Source organism: Primulina eburnea, chromosome 5 (assembly GCF_022965805.1).
Source record: "Primulina eburnea isolate SZY01 chromosome 5, ASM2296580v1, whole genome shotgun sequence".
Classification (NCBI taxonomy): domain Eukaryota; kingdom Viridiplantae; phylum Streptophyta; class Magnoliopsida; order Lamiales; family Gesneriaceae; genus Primulina; species Primulina eburnea.
The window spans coordinates 13927994-13949784 of record NC_133105.1 but is presented as its reverse complement, the minus strand read 5'-3'; the positions used below and the strand labels follow the sequence as shown (position 1 = coordinate 13949784).

The window sequence follows — 21791 nt, the reverse complement described above, 5'->3', positions numbered from 1 at the left end:
TCAAACCTGACTCGGGGCTCCGCACCTCGACCATTCCCAAGTCCCGAGACATGCTCCCCGGCCCAAGGCTCCGCACCTTGGTTATTTATAAGCCCAGGGATCTCAAACCTGGCTCGGGGCTCCGCACCTCGACCATTCCCAAGTCTCGGGACATGCTCCCTGACCCAAGGCTCCGCACCTTGGTTATTTATAAGCCCAGGGATCTCAAACCTGGCTCGGGGCTCCGCACCTCGACCACTCCCAAGTCCCGGGACATGCTCCCCGACCCAAGGCTCCGGACCTTGGTTATTTATAAGCCCAGGGATCTCAAACCTGGCTCGGGGCTCCGCACCTCGACCATTCCCAAGTCCCGAAACATGCTCCCCGGCCCAAGGCTCCGCACCTTGGTTATTTATAAGCCCAGGGATCTCAAACCTGGCTCGGGGCTCCGCACCTCGACCATTCCCAAGTCCCGGGACATGCTCCCCGGCCCAAGGCTCCGTACCTTGGTTATTTATAAGTCCAGGGATCTCAAACCTGGCTCGGGGCTCCGCACCTCGACCATTCCTAAGTCCCGAAACATGCTCCCCGGCCCAAGGCTCCGCACCTTGGTTATTTATAAGCCCAGGGATCTCAAACCTGGCTCAGGGCTCCGCACCTCGACCATTCCCAAGTCCCGGGACATGCTCCCCGGCCCAAGGCTCCGTACCTTGGTTATTTATAAGTCCAGGGATCTCAAACCTGGCTCGGGGCTCCGCACCTCGACCACTCCCAAGTCTCGGGACATGCTCCCCGGCCCAATGCTCCGCATCTTGGTTATTTATAAGCCCATGGTTCTCAAACTTGTCTCGGGGCTCCGCACCTCGACCATTCCTAAGTCCGGGAGATATGAGGCCCCGACAATCTATTTTAAAGTCCATAAGACACGAGACTCGGGCATCTTATCTCCAGTCCATGAGACACTAGACTCCGGCATTTCATCTCATTTCTAGGAGACATGAAGCCCCAGATGCTTTTATAGAACAAGATTGATTATCTCTTTGGGAATCCAAGCATGACTGATCGGGACATCGAGTATGACTCTAGCCCGACTATTTAAGGGATGTGTGATGATACCCCTGTAAGAATCCGGGTCATGGATGACCCGGAATATCAAATGGATTCTCAAATCCGAGTGAGTCTGCAGACGGATTCTTCTGGAACCGGGCAGGTGAAGGCCCATGCTCTACTCTCCGGGCAGTCATAGGCCCGGGCTCTTGTAATCTCCGGGAACTTTTTACCCGGGCCACATCGATATGAGCACCGCACTCGAGTATACTAGCAGAATAAGGTGTGGGTGACTGTACTATCTCTGACACCAGGCCGATGGGTTGACAAAATCAGATAGACGGGATGTGACTAGTATATGAATTGACGTATCAGGATATAGGGTACAGTCAGCCTCCCTACTATAATTAGTAGGTAGCACGGAGAACGAGGTCATCATTACTTCTCCTACTATAAATATCAGGTTCTCTCTTTACATTTACATGGATTCACACCAATATCACAGCCATCACTTGGCTACATTGGTTTTATTGCTTGAGTACCTTGCTGACTTAAGCATCGGAGTGGCCACACCGGACACCCCTCCGGCGCCCATTCACGAGTTCATCTCCTTGTCTGCAGGTCACAGTGGAAGCTATAGCTCACAGATCCATCTACTGTGCTCAAATTCTCAAACATTATAAATTGTTGATCCGATCCGTTGGAGCTCCTTACCCGACTCAGCTATTTCAACGAGATCGCATCAGTGGTTGAGGAGATCGGCCATATTGGAGATTAATGAGCTTAGACATATGGGTTCGGACTTCTAACTGTATGGTTGGGCTGAGTATCCAGGCCCTTGATCAACAATGAGGTCTGAGCCTTAAAGGACTATGACTAATTTGAAATGATCTTGGATCCACACAGATGTATCAATTTTAGGAGCATCAATTTCTATAGCCTTTTCCTTATTTGTTAAATTCAATGAAAGAATTTGAGTATCTCCGATTCTCCATTCCTGATGATGTGTTACATGGGATTGAGGTCTCTTCGACAAGGTATTTAGAGTCTCCCCTGTATTGTGAAAAATAATTCTTGAATATTTTATTCAAATTTGATGATGCTATATTTCCACAATATGTAATATGTTTTGTCACCATATTCGACTGTACTGTGCACATGACTTAAAATATTTATAAGCATTAGAATATTTACAAAAAATAATTAATGATTTTGTATGGACTTTACAAACATTAATGACTCAAAATAATAATTGTGAATTCTTTTCTAGAGACTCACGTGAGGAAGGAACTCATCCATTTCAATTATTTTTTGTTAGTTGTTCAAATTGCGGTTACTTATATATCATGTTCACATATTAATTTCATCTTAACTTATCAATAATAAAATTTTGACTATTAAATATTGCATTGTTTCATAATTATAAAAACCATACTGTTAAATCTTATAAAATAGCATAATTAAATCAATTATTTCAAAAATAAAGAATGCTACAACATCAAATTTTGATATTATGAAATGATATATACAAGAAAAAAATAATACTAATAAATAATAATAAATTAGTAAAAGAAGGAAATATTAAATTACTAACGAAACCCAATATTATGAAGCCCATTGTTTCCTATTTATTAACCAAGTCCAAGCCCAATTATGTGTGTAGAGACATTAACTTGGTATAAACGTCAGCTAGGGTTTCAAGTTTGCGTTCAACCCATTCATCTAGAACGAGCGTGAGAGGGAGCGGCGGAAATGGTGAAATTTCTGAAGCCAAACAAGGCCGTAATCGTATTACAGGGCCGATACGCCGGTCGTAAGGCCGTGATTATTCGCGCCTTCGACGATGGAACGCGCGACCGTCCTTACGGGCATTGCTTAGTCGCCGGAATCTCCAAATACCCTCGGAAAGTCATCCGTAAGGACTCGGCGAAGAAGCAAGCGAAGAAATCGAGGGTGAAATGCTTCGTTAAGCTCGTGAATTACAATCACATCATGCCCACTCGCTACACGCTCGACGTGGATCTGAAGGATGTGGTTACGCTGGATTCCCTGCAGTCGAGGGACAAGAAGGTGACGGCAGCTAAGGAGACCAAGGCGAGGTTCGAGGAGCGGTTCAAGACTGGGAAAAACCGCTGGTTCTTCACGAAACTCCGGTTCTGAGGTTGTGTTCGGTAATGTTATTGGGATCTTCTAGTATCTTATCGTTGTTACTTTGTTGGTTAATTAAAGATCGAGGGTTTTGTTTTGTATGAGACTATGCGGCTCTATATTCTGCATTTGGACAAATATTCACTCCCCTTTTATTAGAACTGTTGATGCCAAGATTGTTTTGTGTGTCAATAATTTTATATTTAACCCGTCCCACATTTCTGAGTCGAGATTGAATGCATTTCAGTTTCTGACTGGGGATTATACGCCTGGAATTCCTATCCAGGCTATATGTATACAACTTGGTTGGATCATAATTATTAGAATTCTGGAATCTGTGGTCTAGGCTTGAGACTTGTCCAGGCACTGCATAAAAGGCAATATATTAAGAGTCCCTTTAACATAGAAATAGAAAATTCTTGATGAAATGGAGGATACAATTTAAATATTGTGAAAGTATATACTGCATTGTGTCTGGTGAAAATTTCCTCAAATGTTTAGTTTTAGATTCTAATATATTGTTATGGTGACTCACTGCTATAAAGCTCCTCGCCCTGGACCTAGCTCTATTATATATGTAAATCTTAGTATACCTTGCACCTCTAATAACTGTGGGTTACATATTATATATTGAGGTTGTGTTTGGATATGCGGAGAGGTTTGACTGGTGGATTTGAAACAACACCTTTCTTTAATGTACCTCAAATCCGTCATAATTTTCCCTGCATTCGTATAAGTTGAAGAAGGGATGGATTTTTTGAAATCGATCAAACAAGAATTTGTCAAAACAATCAAATAGATATGAGATACAATGCTTCAAATTCGTCCATCAAGCCACCTAAAGGGTGAGTGCATTGGCTAAACACAGTCAATAATCTTGTATGACGATTCTGAATATTGTGGTTGATATGGAAATGATGTCTTGTTTTTGCTGTGAGAGAACAATTACGGGATGTGTTTTCAATTACATGATGCAGCTTTTATCATTGTTGTCTAATATTAGCTGTTACGTCGATACATTATTAATGCGCTTATTCCTTTTGCTAATAAAAAGTGTGCTATTTTCTTGATATAATTTGACTCAGCTTCCTGAGATTAATTTATCAATTGATCTCACTGGGCTGCATCTTTTTAGCAAAGAAGATTGAATATCTATCAAATTTGTCACCATATTGGATTAATAGTCGTTTCTTGGGGGTCAGTTTTTCTTGTGATATTTATAGTTGTTGGATAAAACAGCTATTATACTAGAAAATGAACCTAAACTATTCACTGCACCTCTGGGAGATACGAGTTTGGATGCCCATACAGGAATTAGACAGAAATCGTTTAAGAGTCCTAACAACCATGCCATTTCATCAATGAAACACAAGTGTCGTATTTTGTTCAACTAGTCTAATAAGTACGAGCACACATATCTAGGGATGTCAACTTTCCCCACGGGTTTGGGGCCCCACTGGGAAAACACGAAACGGGGATGGGGATCCCAGATTTTTTCGGGTTCGGGGATTTTTTTAAATCCTCGATGTAATTCGGAACGTGTATGAGATTACTATCCTCATTCTCGAAATCTCGAACCCGTCTAGAAAATAATATCAATAATAAAAAATAGTATGATTAATATTAATAATATAATGATAATATTATTTTTTAAAATATTAATAATCTTATTAGTATTAATATTGATATTGATATTAATATTATCTCTAATAATAGATAATAATAACTTTTTATTTTGAGAAAATCTCTGAATTCTTCATCGTCTTGTCATATTAATATTTTTGAAACGGGGATGGGGACGGGAATGGGAAGTCGATCCCAGAAGTTTCGGGTTTGGGGTTTCTCCGAACCCGAAAAAGCGGGTATCGGGGTGGGGATGGGCCCCGGCCCCGGCCCCGGCCCATTGCCATCCCTACACATATCTCGATGAAACATCAGCTGCGAAAACCGTCCGTTGCATAAGACTGAGAACACAAGCTCAATATGACCTCAATGTCATGCAAATATGTACAGTGCCAACATAAACTCGGACTTATATCTCGATTAAACAAGCGATTTGGGCATTTTTTTCGATTCAACTCGTAACCGCACAAGTAAGCAAAACAGCGTCTTTAATCTACTGGGGTTAGAATTCACCATTTCGTTTCATGATATGTGATACTCATGAGAAATTTAGGGTCCGCTTCCAGTAAGTGTCACTAGTCTAGACGCAGGTTTCAAAATTATCCTGAGCCTGAAATCACGAATAAGACCGTTAGAAGGGGGCTAGGAGGGTGTCTTGGCGTGGCCCCTCCGACGCTCAAGTCAGAGACTGAGGATATATGAGGGGAGCAGTTAAGGGTGCCGCTGAAAACAATATAGTGAATGAATTAACTGAACACTCAAACCTTGTATTTATTTATAGGAGAATACCTGGGCCCTTGATGAGCTTGTCTTCCATTCGGGCTAATTATGGGCCAGGGGTAGTGAGACCATCCATGGGATATCACCAGTCTCCCCCTCTCGAGTCGAACTGAATCGCATGTTCAAAGTTCGATTAGTTGCGCTGTCCTTGGGTTACTGGGTGCGAGTTGTGCATTTTCTTCCAGCCGTTAGTCAATCTCCAAAAAGTTGGAAATAAATCAAATCGCAATCCTGCTCTGAAAGGAAAGATTTGGTCAGACTTCCCCTATAAATAGAGGTCCTCTCCTCACTACAATTTCACTTCTCCCCAACAGAATTTTCTCTTCAATTTCTTCACCAGCTCTCACCATCTACGTCTCACCCGTACGTTAACCCTATCGTTGCTTCACCACCACTCCATCCTCACCACCGCGGCACCTCTTTATCCACGCCTACACCCCATGCCCGAACATCTCTTGATTCACGCCTTCACCCCACGTCCGAACAGCGCCGCCCCTACCTTCAAATCGCGCGCTAGCCCTCGCCCACGCTCGAACAACGCCGCCCCTGCCTTCGCCTTGCCTCGCCGTACGCTCGCCCGACGCGCCCTCGCCCCGCATGAGCGCTCGCCCAAGCGCGCCTAACCCCTGCCGCACGCTCGCTGAGCGCGCCACGCCCTCGCCGAGCGCGCCACACCCTGCCTGCACACCTGTTCGCCCAAGTGCGCCTCGCCGCAGCGCGCGCTCGCCGCATGCTCACCCCGCACGAGCGCTCGCCCAGCGCGCCATGCCCTCGTCAAGCGCCCCGCACACCTGCTCGCCCTAGCGCGCCTCGTCGAGCGCGCCATGCCCTCGTCAAGCGCGCCATGCCCTGCTTTCACACCTGCTCGCCCAAGCGCGCGCTCGCCCAGCTGCACGAGCTCTCTTCCAAGCACGCAGCTCGTCCCTCGTCCCGCCTCATGCTCGCCTGGCGCGCCCTCGCCCCAGCGCGCAGCTCGCCCCTACCCCACGCTCGCCCGAGCGCCAGCTCGACCACGCCAGCGCGCACGCCCGCATGCTAGCCCGTCCTCGAGCCCTCGACAGGCACGCCTCGTGCACATCACCTGCTCGCTTTCACGATCCTATCCCTTGAGTATTTTTTCACGTCTCATCAGGGTCAGTTCTCTCCTTTTCCTGTTTGATTATCCTTAATAGTTATCTCTTCTTCTGATTCCGAGTCTAGTTCCTCGAGTGGTTCCGAGAGGTTTAGCTGGTCTAGCGAGTCTAGCCAGAGTAGGACTTCCCTAGCTGATCCTGAATTTACCCTTGATTCTCATGAGGAGGAAGTCACCACTCATAGCCGTCCTGGTAAGGAAGTTCGCCATGTGACCCAACAGATGAACATATCTGACGCAGATAACTTATGGTGCGGTCATTTGTCATCCCACATCCTTCCTTGTAGCGAGTCAAAATTTAGGACTTTTAGACACATTCCTCCCTCCCATCAGATCATCATTCCTACCTCTAAGGACCGACCTTATCTAGCTCCCAAGGGCTGCTACACCTTCTTTCAGCACCACCTTGATGCTGGTCTTCGTTTTTTTTGTGCGATTTCTTCCAAGAATTTAGCAAGTACTATCAGGTGTATCTAGGTCTGCTCACTCTCAATGCTCTCCGCTTGATAAGCTGTTTCGCTGTGTTATTCCGGGCCCTAGACCTCCCTTTGAAGTGCACTACTTTCTCCTACTGCTTAGTTCTGTCCAGATCAAAAGAAAGACCATTTTATGTGACTTCTCGATCTAGCCATAAGCTTTTCGAGGGAGCTCCTAGTCATGTTAAGGACTGGAAAAATACTTCTTCTATATCCAGCCACCCAAAGAAATGACTTCTTATACCGATTGGTACCCTACTTTCACCAAGCCTGAACTTTCCAAAGGTTACAAGAAGGATAAGGAGTAACTGGAGATAATGAGTGTATTAGGAGAACGATGTTTTAGCATTCCCCAACTTCTATCTGAATATCTCCTGTGCTATGTCGGGTTAAGTCTCGCGAAAATTAAGCTGAACGAGGATGACGGTAGATATTCTCATCTCTTCACCCTTTCTGTCTCTCTCTTGCTTATTGTGTTCTTTGATAATATTTTTATTTGGTTCACTATTTTAATTTGGGACGGAGGAGGATGAGCCTGCCTTGTTCTTCATAGCAGTAGGGGAGCTAGCGGGTCTCTTCGCAGTAGTAGAGCAAGAACCTATTTTCTTCTTCTCAGCAACATAACAGTCTCCCTTTGTGCCCATCGTGACTGCTGGAACGATCGACTTCTAGGGGGCGGATGATGAACTCCCAGCGAGAACCTATTTCTTCTTTTTCGCAGCCTCACGAGCAATGTGGCATTCATGATTCTAACACCTTCAAATAAAAACAGTGAACCGAATGAGAATATTATCAAAGAACACAATAAGCAAGAGAGAGACAGAAAGGGTGAAGAGATGGGAATATCTACCGACGTCCTCCTTCAGCTTAATTTTCGCGGGACTTAACCCGGCATGGCACATGAGATCTTCAGATAGAAGTTGGGCAATGCTAAAGCATCGGTCTACTAATACACTCATTATCTCCAGATACTCCTTATCCTTCTTGTAACCCTTGGAAAGTTCAGGCTTTGTTCAACTAGGGTACCAATCGGTATAACAAGTCATTTTGGGTGGCTGGATAGAAGTATTTTTTCCAGTCCTTAATGTGACTAGGAGCCCCCTCGAAAAGCTTATGGCTAGACCGAGAAGTCACATAAAATGGTCATTCTTTTGATCTGGACAGAACTAAGAAGTAGGAGAAAGTGATGCAATTCAAAGGGAGGTCTAGGGCTCGAAATAACATAGCGAAACAGCTTATCAAGCGGAGAGCATTGGGAGTGAGCAAACCTTGATGTACCTGATAGTACTTGTTCAATTCTTGGAAGAAATCGCACAAAGGGAAAACGAAGACCGACATCAAGGTGGTGCTGAAAGAAGGTGTAGCAGCCTTCGGAGCTAGATTAGGTCGGTCCTTAGAGGTAGGAATGATGATCTGATGGAAGGGAGGAATGTGCCAAAAAGTCCTAAGTTTTGACTCGCTTACCAGGAGGGATGTGGGATGACAAATGACCGTACCATAAGTTATCTGCGTCAGATATGTTTATCTGTTGGGTCACATGGCGAACTTCCTTACCAGGACGGCTATGAGTGGTGACTTCCTCCTCATGAGAATCAAGGGTAAATTCAGGATCAGCTAGGGAAGTCCTACTCTAGCTAGAACCGCTAAACCTCTCGGAACCACTCGAGGAACTAGACTCGGAATCAGAAGAAGACATAACTATTAAGGATAATCAAATTGGAAAAAGAGAGAACTGACCCTGATGAGACGTGAAAGAATACTCAAGGAATATGATCGCAAGAGCGAGCAGGTGATGAGCACGAGGTCGTGCCTGCCGAGGGCTCGAGCACGGGCTAGCGTGCGGGCATGCGCGCTGACGTGGGTGAGCTGGCGCTCGGGCGAGTTTGGGGCAGGGGCGAGCGTAAGGCGGGACGAGGGACGTGCTGCTCGAGGAGGCAAGCTGCGTGCTTGGGCGAGTGCTCGTGCGGCTGGGCGAGTGCGCGCTTGGGCGAGCATGTGTGCAGGCAGGGCGTGGCGCGCTGTGCGAGTGCTCATGTGGGGCGAGCGTGCGACTGGGCGAGCGCGTGCTGCGACGAGGCGCGCTTGGGCGAGCAGGTGTGCAGGCAGGGCGTCGTGGCGCGCTGGGCGAGCGTGCGGCGGGGGTGAGGCGCGATTGGGCGAGCGTTCATGCAGGGCAAGGGCGCGTCGGGCGAGCGTGCGGTGACGCAAGGCTAAGGCAGGGGCGGCGCTGTTCAGGCGTGGGCGAGGGCTGGCGCGTGTTTTGAAGGCAGGGCGGCGCTGTTCGGGCGTGGGGTGTAGGCGTGAATCAAGAGGTGTTTGGGCGTGGGGTGTAGGCGTGGATGAAGAGGTGTTTGGGCGTGGGGTGTAGGCGTGGATGAAGAGGTGCCGCGGTTGTGAGGATGGAGCGATGGTGAAGCAACACTAGGGTTAACGCACGGGTGAGACATAGACGGGGGAGCTGGTGAAGAAATTGAAGAGAAAATTCTGTTGGGGAGAAGTGAAATTGAAGTGAGGAGGGGACCTCTATTTATAGGGGAAGTCTGACCAAATCTTTCTTTTCAGAGAAGGATTGCAATTTGATTTGTTTCCAACTTTTTGGAGATTGACGAACGGCTGGAAGAAAATGCACAACTCGCACCCGGTAACCCGAGGACAGCGCAACTATTCGAACTTTGAACCTGCGATTCATCTCGACTCAGGAGGAGGAGATTGGTCAGGTAATCTTCTATAAATACAAGGTTTGAGTGTTCAGTTAATTCATTCATTATATTGTTTTCAGCAACACCCTTAGCTGCTCACCCATATATCCTCATTTTCTGATTTGAGCGTCGGAGTGGCCACGCTAGGACACCCTCTTTGCCCTCTTCTAACGATATTATTCGGGATTTCAGGATCAGGATAATTTTAAAACCTGCGTCTGGACTAGTGACACTTACTGAAAGCGGACCCTAAATTTCTATTGAGTATCAATATGGCATACTAAACTCCGGTAGACCTAAGTAAATAAAGTTTCACGTTTGTGTTCCCAGTTCTGATTCACATGGATTATGTAACAGTGGCCGAGAAGCACCTGTGCAATATATTAATATAAATATATAATATAGATTATTGTGGTGCATGTATGATATAATTTTATTTTCCAAATACTTGGTTTAGTTTTATGATTTTATGTTTATAATTATCGATCAATAGACTAAAAATTATCTATAGTAGTATATAGATGCTTTAACGTTTGGAACATGCTCGCTAAAAGCCATGCCATTAGTTTCATTACATAAACAAACATGTCGATATTTTACCCTTCATTTGACATCGATGTCTTTAATTCGGGAAGAGATCTAGGTTTCAAAACTCAATTCCAGATCCCACACCATTGCCACGTTAATATGCTTGATAATATGCCTATTTTTAGATTTTATTATTCCACATCAGTCACCAAACGTAAATGAACATGCCATTAAACTAAGGAAATCTCCCATTTTACGTCAAAATGGCGTTTTTATTTTTTTATTTATTATAAATATATATTAAAGATTAATAATTAGATATATTTAAATAATAGTATAATATTTATTATATTATTTTAATAATTAGATATTTAAACATAAAAATTAAAATAAATCAAATAGATGGGTTGTAAAATGTCCACATTTGGCTCAAAAAATAAAATAAATTTAATAAATAAGATAAAAAAGATGTGATGTATATTTGAGTAATAAGGATTCGATAAGGATTGAATCTGCAACCATAATGGGCTTAATGAGTTGCAACAATTGGTATATCGAGAGTTGCATAAGGATTTGATCACGATGTGGTGTATCTTTGAGTAATAATAGTAGCACTGAAACGTCTGTCTTTTTTATTGCTTTAAAAGTATTAGAATTTTTTTTTCTAACTTTAATATTTCGGCCATCTCAATTAACGCATGAAAATATTTTGCCATTTGAATTAAAACATCAACCACTGACATTTGAAAATTCAAGTGAATTAGTCGCAAAATATAAACGTCTACTGTTTGACCAAACCTAAAAAGCAATAATTTGAAAAGTAAAGTCCATACTAAACTTCTCAAAAATCTCTCAAAAGCATAAATAAATAATCCTAAAAATCTTTAACTTAAATCATAAAGCATAATGCGGAAAATGTAGCGTTGGTCTTTGGGTTGTGTGCGCCTTCAATTCAGTCAAATCACTCATCAAGTCATCCCTCAATACCACCTGCATCCATCACACCTAGTGAGTCTAAAGACTCAACACACCATAATCTTTATAACAAATAATACGTATAAAATCGAATGCAACAGTGAAAAATACTTTTAAGTAAAAATAACATTTCATGATATACATAAATAAATCCTTAAATTTTTCTTCAACATGACATGAACATTTAACATGATCATAAATATTTTTCTTCATCTTTAGTTGAATTCAGATCGTTAATTGTGACTTTCCTGACATGACATGACGATGGATCCATCTACATAAAACCACAGTACTGGGCGGCGGGGACATCAGCGACACTCTCACCGGTCAACTGAGCCTTGGTCTAACATGATGGAATAGAAATACGATCGTCGGGGCTCCCTCTGGGGCCTTTATCCATAAATGGGCTTTCTCTGGGGCCTTCTCCCCTCACGACATTCCCATTCATACCTCAAACCTCATAACCTCATATTCGCAATAATGGAAACACGATCGTCGGGCTCCCACTGGGACCATCACCCTCACGACGTCGCTATCATTAACAAATTAGTCACAATCACATCACTCCCTTCAACGTTTTTCATTCACATCACTTTATAAAAATCGTGAATAATATTTACATTTTTCATTTCAAAACCAAGCATACAACATGTATTTTAAATGTCTTCTTAAAATCGTAAAAATCCCTTAGACATATAGAAATCATAAATAAATCATGAAAAATTCATAAACATTTAAAAATAATCATATTTCCATAAAAACAACATTTCGGGTACTGCCATGACCTTTACTAATTTCCCGGTGTAAAAAGATCGTTTTACCCCTGGACTCGACATTTTACGTTTTCGACCTTTTCTTGATTTCATGACTCTAACATGTCCCAAATAATTATTTAAGCTTACGTGAATTTTTTCATAATCTTATTTGGCTTAAATGTTAGACTTTTTCAATTATCTTTTCTTAATTGTTTTAACGGTGTTTTAATCCCGAAAAATACCAAACTTTAATATAAAATTCCTAAATTCTAAATTTAGTCTTTTTATATTATTTTAGCCCTTATGGATCACGACTCGACCCCCGTGAGCCGTCTTCCAATTTTTTCTTCTTTTTAAAACCATAATTGACACCTAAACTTAGACCCCGAGCCATCTCTTAATTTTCACGAGTTACTCCCGAGCCATGTCGAACCAAAACTTGCCCAACATGCCAAAGTACCCTACTGGACTCTAAGTTTACCAAGGCTTCACCCCAAAACCCGAAAACGTGAACCCTTCCCTCAACCAAGTGCTGGCCGAGAGATTGAACTTGCTAGGACTCTACGATTTGGTGCATGTGGCTCTAGCCAACGCCCCGACCCTTGAACCACACCCATGTACACTTGATTAGGACCCTAGGGATTCCTTCTAACCCAGCCCGTGACCCCGAACCAAGTCCCTCAACTCTTGAACACTAGCGTGAACTCTGCACCAAACTGTGCAGTTCTCGGGTAGAGTCCTAGCATGGCTAGGACTCTACCCCCAGCCCCTAACTCGAGTCCTAGCATGGCTAGGACTCTCCCCTAGACCCCAACACGACCCTGGCTAGCCTCCAGACCGAAGCCAACCCTCGCCCAACCGTGGGGTATCGAACCCGCCGCCCATAATTCCCATGACAGCAACTCTCGGTTGTAACTTACGTTGCTTGCCTCCTCTAGTTTTGTGGTGTTTAGGGCGTGCGTGGGTGATTCTAAACCATGTGCACAACATACCTGATCGTGGCCTACATCATGACAGTCCCTTATTCATGCATATAACAATTTTCATGCAACAAAACTCATAAAACCGAAGTCTATACATGCTGTAAATCGAATTTCTGGAAAAAAGTTAAGTGCTTCATGCATCTAGCAATTTAAATAAATAATATGACATCATGGATGAGAAAAGGGAGATTAAGGTATGCCTTTGCGTGTAATACGCTCGAAAATTCGTTGACGACGAAGAACGGGACGCGACGAAAGCTTCTACCTTGCCTGGTTGCCTTCGAAATTCCTTTGTAACCCTACTGAATTTGTGTGTGCTGTGCCGTGAAGTGTAGGGTTGGGGAGAGTGTTTTTCAGAATTAAAAACTTGGTGGCCGTGACTTGATATCCAAGGTAGGTTAGGGTTTGATTTAATTAACACATTAAATATTAATCTAATCACTAGGTAGAACCCGTAAATCAGTCTACGTATAAGTCATGCATAATTCTAGTATTTTAAATTAAAATGATTTTATTGCATGAGTATTTAAATTTAATTATTTTATGCAGTGGTTTAATTTTTATCATTTCAGTTATTTCAGTGAGGCCAGACGTGAGTTGGAGTTTTGAGATAGAATTTAAGATTCAGAAAACATTTCCAGGATTTATTTTTAGCTAGCAAGTAAGTTGATTTAAGTTAAAAAGGAGGTTTGAGGATTTATTTTAATTACTTGAGGTGAGTAGGAAATAAGTCCATATAAGTTCCTTTAATTAAGAGATTAATTCACTAAATTATTTAAGGGATTAGTCAGGCTTTTAAGGGTTATAAATTTACTAGCTAGAAAACATTTCCCCTCCATTTATTAGTGAGATTTTCGGCCACCCTTATGTCTAGACAACTTCTTTGCCAACTCATCATCTTTGATCTATTCTTTGTTTAGTTAGCATGCAAACCTTTTTAATTAGTGATCAACCTTAATTAATTAATTAATAAGCCATATCCTAACCTATTCCTTGCCTTGAATAATCGGCCACCTCACCCCCTTCAAGCACCAACAAATTAATTGATAGCAACAAAAAATTCAAATTTCAAAAGGTGGAGACTTGGTCTTGATTTATTCCCTATATCTTGCACCTACTTCCCTCACTCTCCTAACCATCTTTCCCCTTCTCCCTTGCTCAAAATCTGAGAGAATTTCAAAGCTAAAAACCGTGGGAATTCAGTAGGAAACAAGAGAGAATAATCGAGTGAAGAACAAGCTAGCAAGAGCACTCCACTCCTCCGCGCCGCGTCGTCGTCGTTTCGTTCGTTTTCTTTCAAAAAGAAACCAGGCATGCATATGTTCTTCCTTGAATCTTCAATCAAGTCCTATTATCAATTATTTTCATTGCATGATCATGATTTCTATGGCCATAAACCGAAATCCATCAAGAATTTTCAGAAAAATAAAAGTGCAGAATTTCGGTTTTCATTTCAAGCTTCACGATTTCTTTTGTGTTGATGGTTACAAGTATTGGTTCGACTCAAGGCTCCCAATGATGCATCTAGACATGTACTAGGACATGTTAGGATCATAATGGTCCATTCATTCAAGCCCCTCACCCGCTGGAAACGAAAATTGACAGCAACTCCCCAAGCACAGCTCATGTGCACTCGATTTCTTGTGTCTTGCTGTCAAAAAGGGAAGCTTCTGATCTTGGCTGCCCTAGGGGCCTATAGCCTTGGTTAGATCACTTTCCTAGCATGTTTAAGACGTGACTAAGTCGCAATTTTGGTGGCTTGGTCCATGGTTAATCGGTTTTTAAATAAAACTTCAAGAACAGCCCTGCACCCTTTCGCCCCTCTTCATTTCACAGCATGTATGGTTCGAATTCTTGTGGATGGTGTGGATCTTGGTTGGCCTATGGCCCTTAGCCACGGTTCATACCATGCCCCTAGATGTCTAGATTGTGCCATGGTCAATCAAATGGCCACTGGAACGACACGAGACAACAATCGAAGCAAGACACAGCACACGCATGTATGAGTGTTCTCGGTTGAACGTTTCTGATGTTGTTGGAATATTTTGAATGGTGGCTGGCCTAGGGCCCTTAGCCATGATTCAAATCATTCCTTGGGATGTTGGTAAGAGGTTTTGGTCTGTGGTTCAAGCCCCAATGACCATTAGCCTTGCAAACGACACAAGAAACCCAAGCGCAGCTGCTGGAATTTCTGGACAGCAGCTTGCTGCGTCGGTTCGGTGGCTCGTTCGAGTTCTCGGTTGGCTTTTAGCATATGGCCTTGGACTGGACAGTGCCTCATTGAGTTGGGAAGGTCTTGTTTTTGACTGTTCGTCATTCGGATCATTTTTGAGGTCGTACGAGAATTTACGATGCGATGTGCCAAATTGACTCTCGAAAGAGCGTTCATGTTTTGGCCTCCATTCACCTAGATTTCGGCCCTCACCATTTTAGGAGCACTATTTTATCATTTTAGGCATATTTTAATCATGACTACATGATGGTTCAGTGTTTGTTCGGGTTGGTTCGGAGTCATGATTAAATACGAAGTCGGTAGGCGTAACTATCGCATTTTTGAAGGTTATTGCATAGTTTGGTCCCATAAATCTATTGCATATTTTTCATGGCACATTTAGGTTGCAGCGAGCCTGGGAGTGATCCAATCCATTCAGTAAAATGATTACAGGATATTATTTCAGTTATTTAATTATATTACGTGCAAAAATACAAATTTTGAGATTATGCGATATGGCTTGTGGTCACTTTACTATCATGATTAAATCCGGTCGCCAGTTATCGGTCCGGTCGTCAGTTACCGGTTATGAGAGCACTAATAAGTCCTGTCGCCAGTTACAGGCCCGGTCGCCAGTTACTGGTCAGTTCAGTTGTTTCACCCAGTACTGTGGCAGTGGTCTGATCAGACGTACATTACTAAGTCCTGTCGCCAGTTACAGGCCCGGTCGTCAGTTACCGGTCAGTTCAGTTCAGGGACCACATGCGTAGACCATAATCTCACCAGAAAATTATTACAGGCTATTTCAGTACAGAGCTCCAAGGAGCAACCATTTTCACTATGATTTTCAGTTCAGTTATGCACGTATTATAATTAGTCATGACACGACATTTTTACGATATGCCTCATGTCATGATATTTTCACTTGCATGCAAGCTTATTATTTATTTATTTACTTGCTATTTACGATATATGCATGTTGAGTATTTAGACTCACTAGACTTGATTGTTATAGGTGATAATGATGTCGGGATCGAGGGCGGGGACCAGTGAGCTAGCTTGGGTCGGCAGTAGTGGCACCCGAGGACCTCAGTTCAGCATTTATTATTTGTTTGCTCAAACATTTTAATTATCGTTGGATAAACTTTTACTATTATTTCGAAAATGTTAATTTCTTCCGCTGCCATTTTGAACATCAAACTCTATTTATCAGTTCATTTATGAATGAGGCAATTTTAATTATTTTAAAGAGAAAATTTTTAAATTTTCCGCAAATTTTCAAACACGAATTTTCGGGCCGTTATACACTAAGTAGGGTTTAGGCCTATTAAGCCATAAAATTAAGCCCATTAGTTAAATTAGGATTTAAACAAAATAATAACAAAGTTTTCTTTAATTAAAAATGTGAATTTATTAGCCGGGTTGTCAAAACACTCGTATTTTAGTTGAAAAACAACCCCGATAAAATTTACGTCCCGGTGTATAAAATCACCTCAAAACCCTTTATTTTCAAAAATACTTAAAACATCGACCATATTTTAAATAAAAAAAATCATTTAATAAAAAATCATTTTACATTTTTTTAGCCTTCGGTCCCCGTTCCTCGATCGTCACTTGAATATTCATAAAAATACAATTTTATGCATGATGACAATAAAAATCTAATTTAGCATAGAAACAAGTATGTCACATAATTAATTAGCAACTAAAATCGATTAATTACTCAGTTTTCATAAATTCCTTGATTCTCATGCAGTTGGATTATGTCGTCTTAATTTTGGACCTTACAATTCCTCCCCCCCTTAAATAAAATTTCGTCCTCGAAATTAGAACTTACCGAATAGATCAGGATAGCGACTCTTCAAGTCCCTCTCGGCTTCCCAAGTAGCTTCCTCTTCCGAGTGATTCAGCCACTTGACCTTGACCATTGGAATGACTTTGTTACGCAATCTTCTTTCTTGGCTTGCTAATATTTGGACTGGTCTTTCTTCGTATGTCATATTTGGAGTTAAATGAAGAAGCTCATAATTAAGCACATGTGACGGATTCGACATGTACTTCCGCAGAATTGAAATGTGGAACACATTGTGGACCCCTGAAAGCGCTGGTGGCAAAGCCACTTTATAAGCTAGTGTCCCAATCCTCTCCAAAATCTCGAACGGGCCAATAAATCTAGGGCTAAGCTTGCCCTTCTTGCCAAAGCGCATAACACCCTTCATGGGTGCTATCTTTACAAACACATGATCGCCAACTGCAAACTCTAAGTCCCTTCGCCTCTTGTCTGCATAACTCTTCTGTCGGCTTTGTGCAGTCTTAATTCTGTCCCGAATTTTGACGACAAGCTCCGCTATCTCTTCAATCACGTCTGGACCAATATCCATTCTTTCCCCAACCTCGTCCTAATGAATAGGAGATCTACACTTCCTTCTATAGAGTGCCTCAAAAGGAGCCATCCCGATTGATGATTGGAAACTATTATTGTAGGTGAACTCCACTAAAGGTAATTTCGGTTCCCAACTGCCTTGGAAATCGATAACACATGCTCGCCGTAGATCCTCCAAAATCTGAATAACTCCTTCTGATTGACCATCGGTTTGAGGGTGGAATGCTGTACTGAACAATAACTTGGTCCCCATCGCTGCATGCAGACTTTTCCAAAAAGATGACGTGAATCTCGGATCCCTGTCAGAAACAATAGAAACTGGAATCCCATGCAGACGAACTATCTCCCGAATATACAACTCTGCATACTGAACCATGGTGAATGTCGTCTTAATAGGTAGAAAATGCGCTGATTTCGTAAGACGATCAACTATCACCCAAATGGCATTTGATCCTTTGGCAGTCTTAGGCAATCCCACCACAAAGTCCATAGTGATATTCTCCCATTTCTACTCGGGGATAGGGAGTGGCTTCAATTTTCATGCTGGCCTTTGATGCTCTGCTTTGACTTGCTGACAAGTCAAACACTCGGATACGTATCTCAGAATGTCTCTCTTCATGCCTGGCCACCAATATAGCAACTGCAAATCTCTATACATCTTGGTACTGCCCGAATGAATGGAATATGGCGTGTCATGAGCTTTCTTCATAATAAGATCTCTCAAAGAATCGTCACTAGGAACCCATAGACGGTCTCGGTAACGGACTAAACCATCCACCACTGAATATAAATTCCGGAATTTGGCTTCATCTCTAGCTCTCCACTTTTGCAACTGCTCATCAGTGGACTGTCAATCACGGATTTTATCTCTCAATGTCGACTGGACTGATAATGTGGCAAGATTAGGGGCCTCGCCCCTGGCATAGACTGTAAGCTCAAACCGCTGTATCTCGGACTGCAACGGTCTTTGGAGCGATAACTGAGTGATCAAGCTTTTATGATCAGTGAATATTTTGCACTTCTCCCCATAAAGATAGTGTCTCCAAATTTTTAGCGCAAAGACCACTGCTGCAAGCTCAAGATCGTGGGTAGGGTAGTTCTTTTCATGAATTTTCAACTGTCTTGACGCATAGGCGATAACTCGGTCATTTTGCATCAGAACTGCGCCCAAAACAAGTTTAGAAACGTCGGTATAAAGAACATAATCCCCTTGCCCCGATGGCATAGATAGCACAGGTGCTGATATCAAGGATTGCTTCAACTTGTCAAAACTGTCTTACACTCGGACCCCCAAATAAACTTCGCATTCTTCTTAGTCAAAGATGTCAAAGGCACTGCTATAGAGGAGAATCCCTTGATGAATTTGCGATAATAGCCAGCTAGTCCCAAGAAACTGCGAATCTCGGTAACACTCTTCGGTACTGGCCACTCTTTCACTGCCTCAACTTTACTTGGATCGACCTCCACTCCCCTACTAGAAATAATGTGGCCTAAGAATGCCACTCTATCAAGCCAAAACTCGCACTTGCTGAATTTTGCATAAAGCTTTCTGTCTTGTAGAACTTGCAGTGCTGTCCTCAAATGGCGACTATGCTCCTCTCTACTCTTGGAATAAATCAATATGTCATCAATGAAGACAATAATAAACTGATCCAGATACGGCTGAAATACGTGATTCATGAGATCCATGAAGATCGCTGGCGCATTGGTCAACCCGAATGGCATGACCATAAACTCATAGTGCCCATATCTCGTGCGAAATGCTGTCTTGTGCACGTCAGACTCCTTGACTTTCAACTGATGGTATCCAGATCGCAGATCAATTTTAGAAAATATCGAAGCTCCTTGCAACTGGTCAAATAAATCCTCAATTCTTGGCAGTGGATACTTATTTTTATAGTAACCCGATTAAGCTCACGATAATCGATGAAAAGACGCATACTACCATCTTTATTTTTCACAAATAATACCGGAGCGCCCCATGGAGAGTAACTAGGGCGAATGAAAGCCTTGTCTAGCAATTCTTGGATTTGATCTTTCAATTCTTTCATTTCTGCAGGTGCTAGACGATATGGTACTTTTGATATAGGAACAGTGCCCGACATAAGATCAATAGAGAACTGCACTTCACGATCGGGTGGAATGCCAGAAACGTCTTCGGGAAAGACGCTAGGAAAGTCTCTCACAATATCAACATCTTCTAACTTCTGGCTGATGGATTCATGTGTAGTAGTGACACAGGCTAGATATGCTTGGCACCCATGCTTAATAAGCTTCCTCGCACATAGACAAGAGATAATGTGCGGCATTTGCTTGTTTCTTGCCGCCTCAAAGACAAAAGATTTACCACCAGGTGGTTTAATAGACACTGATCGCTGTCGAAAATCAATCGATGCTCCATTTGCTGATAACTAGTCCATACCAAGTATAATATCAAATTCGGGCATAGGAAGTACAATAAGATCTGCCCGAACTACATCTCTGAATAAACGAAGCTCCAGATTCTTTACAATCTTAGACGTGAGCATTTGATCACCGGAAGGAATAGTAACTTTGAAACCCAAACCCATATATTGAGGAGTAATATTCAGTCTTTTGATGAATATTTCTGATATGAAAGAATGTGTAGCTCCTGAATCTAGCAAAGCATAGGTAGCTACACCTAGAATGATGATCCTCCCTGCGGTGAAAAATGCCTTTAAATCTTTTCGTGTTTAATCTTAAGGATTTACTATCATTAATTCCCAAAATTATATGAAGGTTTCGTGTTGAACCTAAGCGTTTCTAGGAAAAATTTCACTTTAATCCCTCAACTTTTGAAATTTGCAAAATTGACCCCAAGATTTTCGAATTATTGCAATTATGTCCTTATATTATTCAAATTCCGATTTAGCCCTTCATGTTTCGAAAATTACATTTAGATCCTTGAGATTTCAGAAATTGCACTTAGGTCCCTTATTTTCGAATTATTGGACCTTAGACCTCAAAGTTTCGAAAATTGCACATTAACCCCCAAAAATTCGAAATCCCCCCTTAATTATGATTTTTCTTTAATTTTGGCCCTAATACTTTTTATTTGGGATCATTTCATCCTTCACAACACAATAAGGCACAAAAATTCAAATCATTCTCTATAGTTTCTAAAATCATCACTTAAGCCCAACTAAGTAGAACATGCAACCTAATTTATTCTAGGTTGAATCTTGATCCCAAATCTATACTAATAACCAATTTAACATTTTATGCAATAGTAAGCAATATAAAAATGTTAAATGACTAGGTTACCTGTGATGAGTGTAGTGTCTGCCTCTTCCTCGGCTTCCTCGGCATACATAACATAAGCTCGGGCCGTAGTAGCTGCTTTCCTCTTTGGGCAGTCATTGGCTATGTGTCCCTCCTCCTTGCAGTAGAAACATTTATAAGATCCCCATTCGCATTTGCCAAGATGAGTACGGTTGCACTGTTTGCAAGTTTGCCTCTGTGGCTTTGGTGGCACTGGCTTCTTGCCTTGACCTTGGGGCTTTTGAGGCCCTTGAGGTCTAGGAGGTCCCGTATATGACTTCTTTTTAGGCTGATTATTATTCTGATGCTGTTGCCTCTTACGCTGTAACTCAAAGTCAATGTCCCTCAAGGATTGCTCAGCCTGATAAGCATAGGTAACTGCTGCAGCATAATCTCCAGGACGCATCATCATAACTTTATCCCGAATGGTAGGTCGTAGGCCATCCATGAAATGTCTAAGCTTTTCTTCTGCATCCCTGGCAATAAGGGGCACAAAATGGCAACCCATATCAAACTTTTTCTCAAATTCAGCAACAGTGACATCTCCCTGGCGGAGAGCCATAAATTCCCTCTTTATTCGGCTCCTAGCATCCAGAGTGAAATATTTCTCATAAAACTTCGTCTTGAACTGTGCCCAAGTGAGTGTGGTAAGGTCAACACCATGCTCGGCTCCTTCCCACCGTAAAGAAGCGTCATCTCTAAACAGATAGGAGGTACATCTCACTCGGTCCGCATCTCCCATATCAAGATAGAGAAAATGTACCTCAAGTGAACGAATCCAACTCTCTG

At 42.4% G+C, this 21791-nt stretch overlaps 1 protein-coding gene across 1 annotated transcript; it reads left to right on the top strand.

Moving 5' to 3' along the window:
- The first annotated feature begins 2701 nt into the window (after nucleotides 1-2701).
- Nucleotides 2702-3348, top strand: LOC140831772 (large ribosomal subunit protein eL27x-like). Its single transcript, XM_073195520.1, has one exon. It carries the CDS (start codon nucleotides 2779-2781, stop codon nucleotides 3184-3186), a length of 408 nt encoding a protein of 135 aa, XP_073051621.1. The 5' UTR covers nucleotides 2702-2778; the 3' UTR covers nucleotides 3187-3348.
- The last annotated feature ends 18443 nt before the right edge of the window (nucleotides 3349-21791 follow it).

What these genes read in the sequence shown, in the direction of transcription:
- LOC140831772 (XM_073195520.1), top strand. Translation starts at nt 2,779, where the DNA reads ATGGTGAAATTTCTGAAGCCAAACAAGGCCGTAATCGTATTACAGGGC.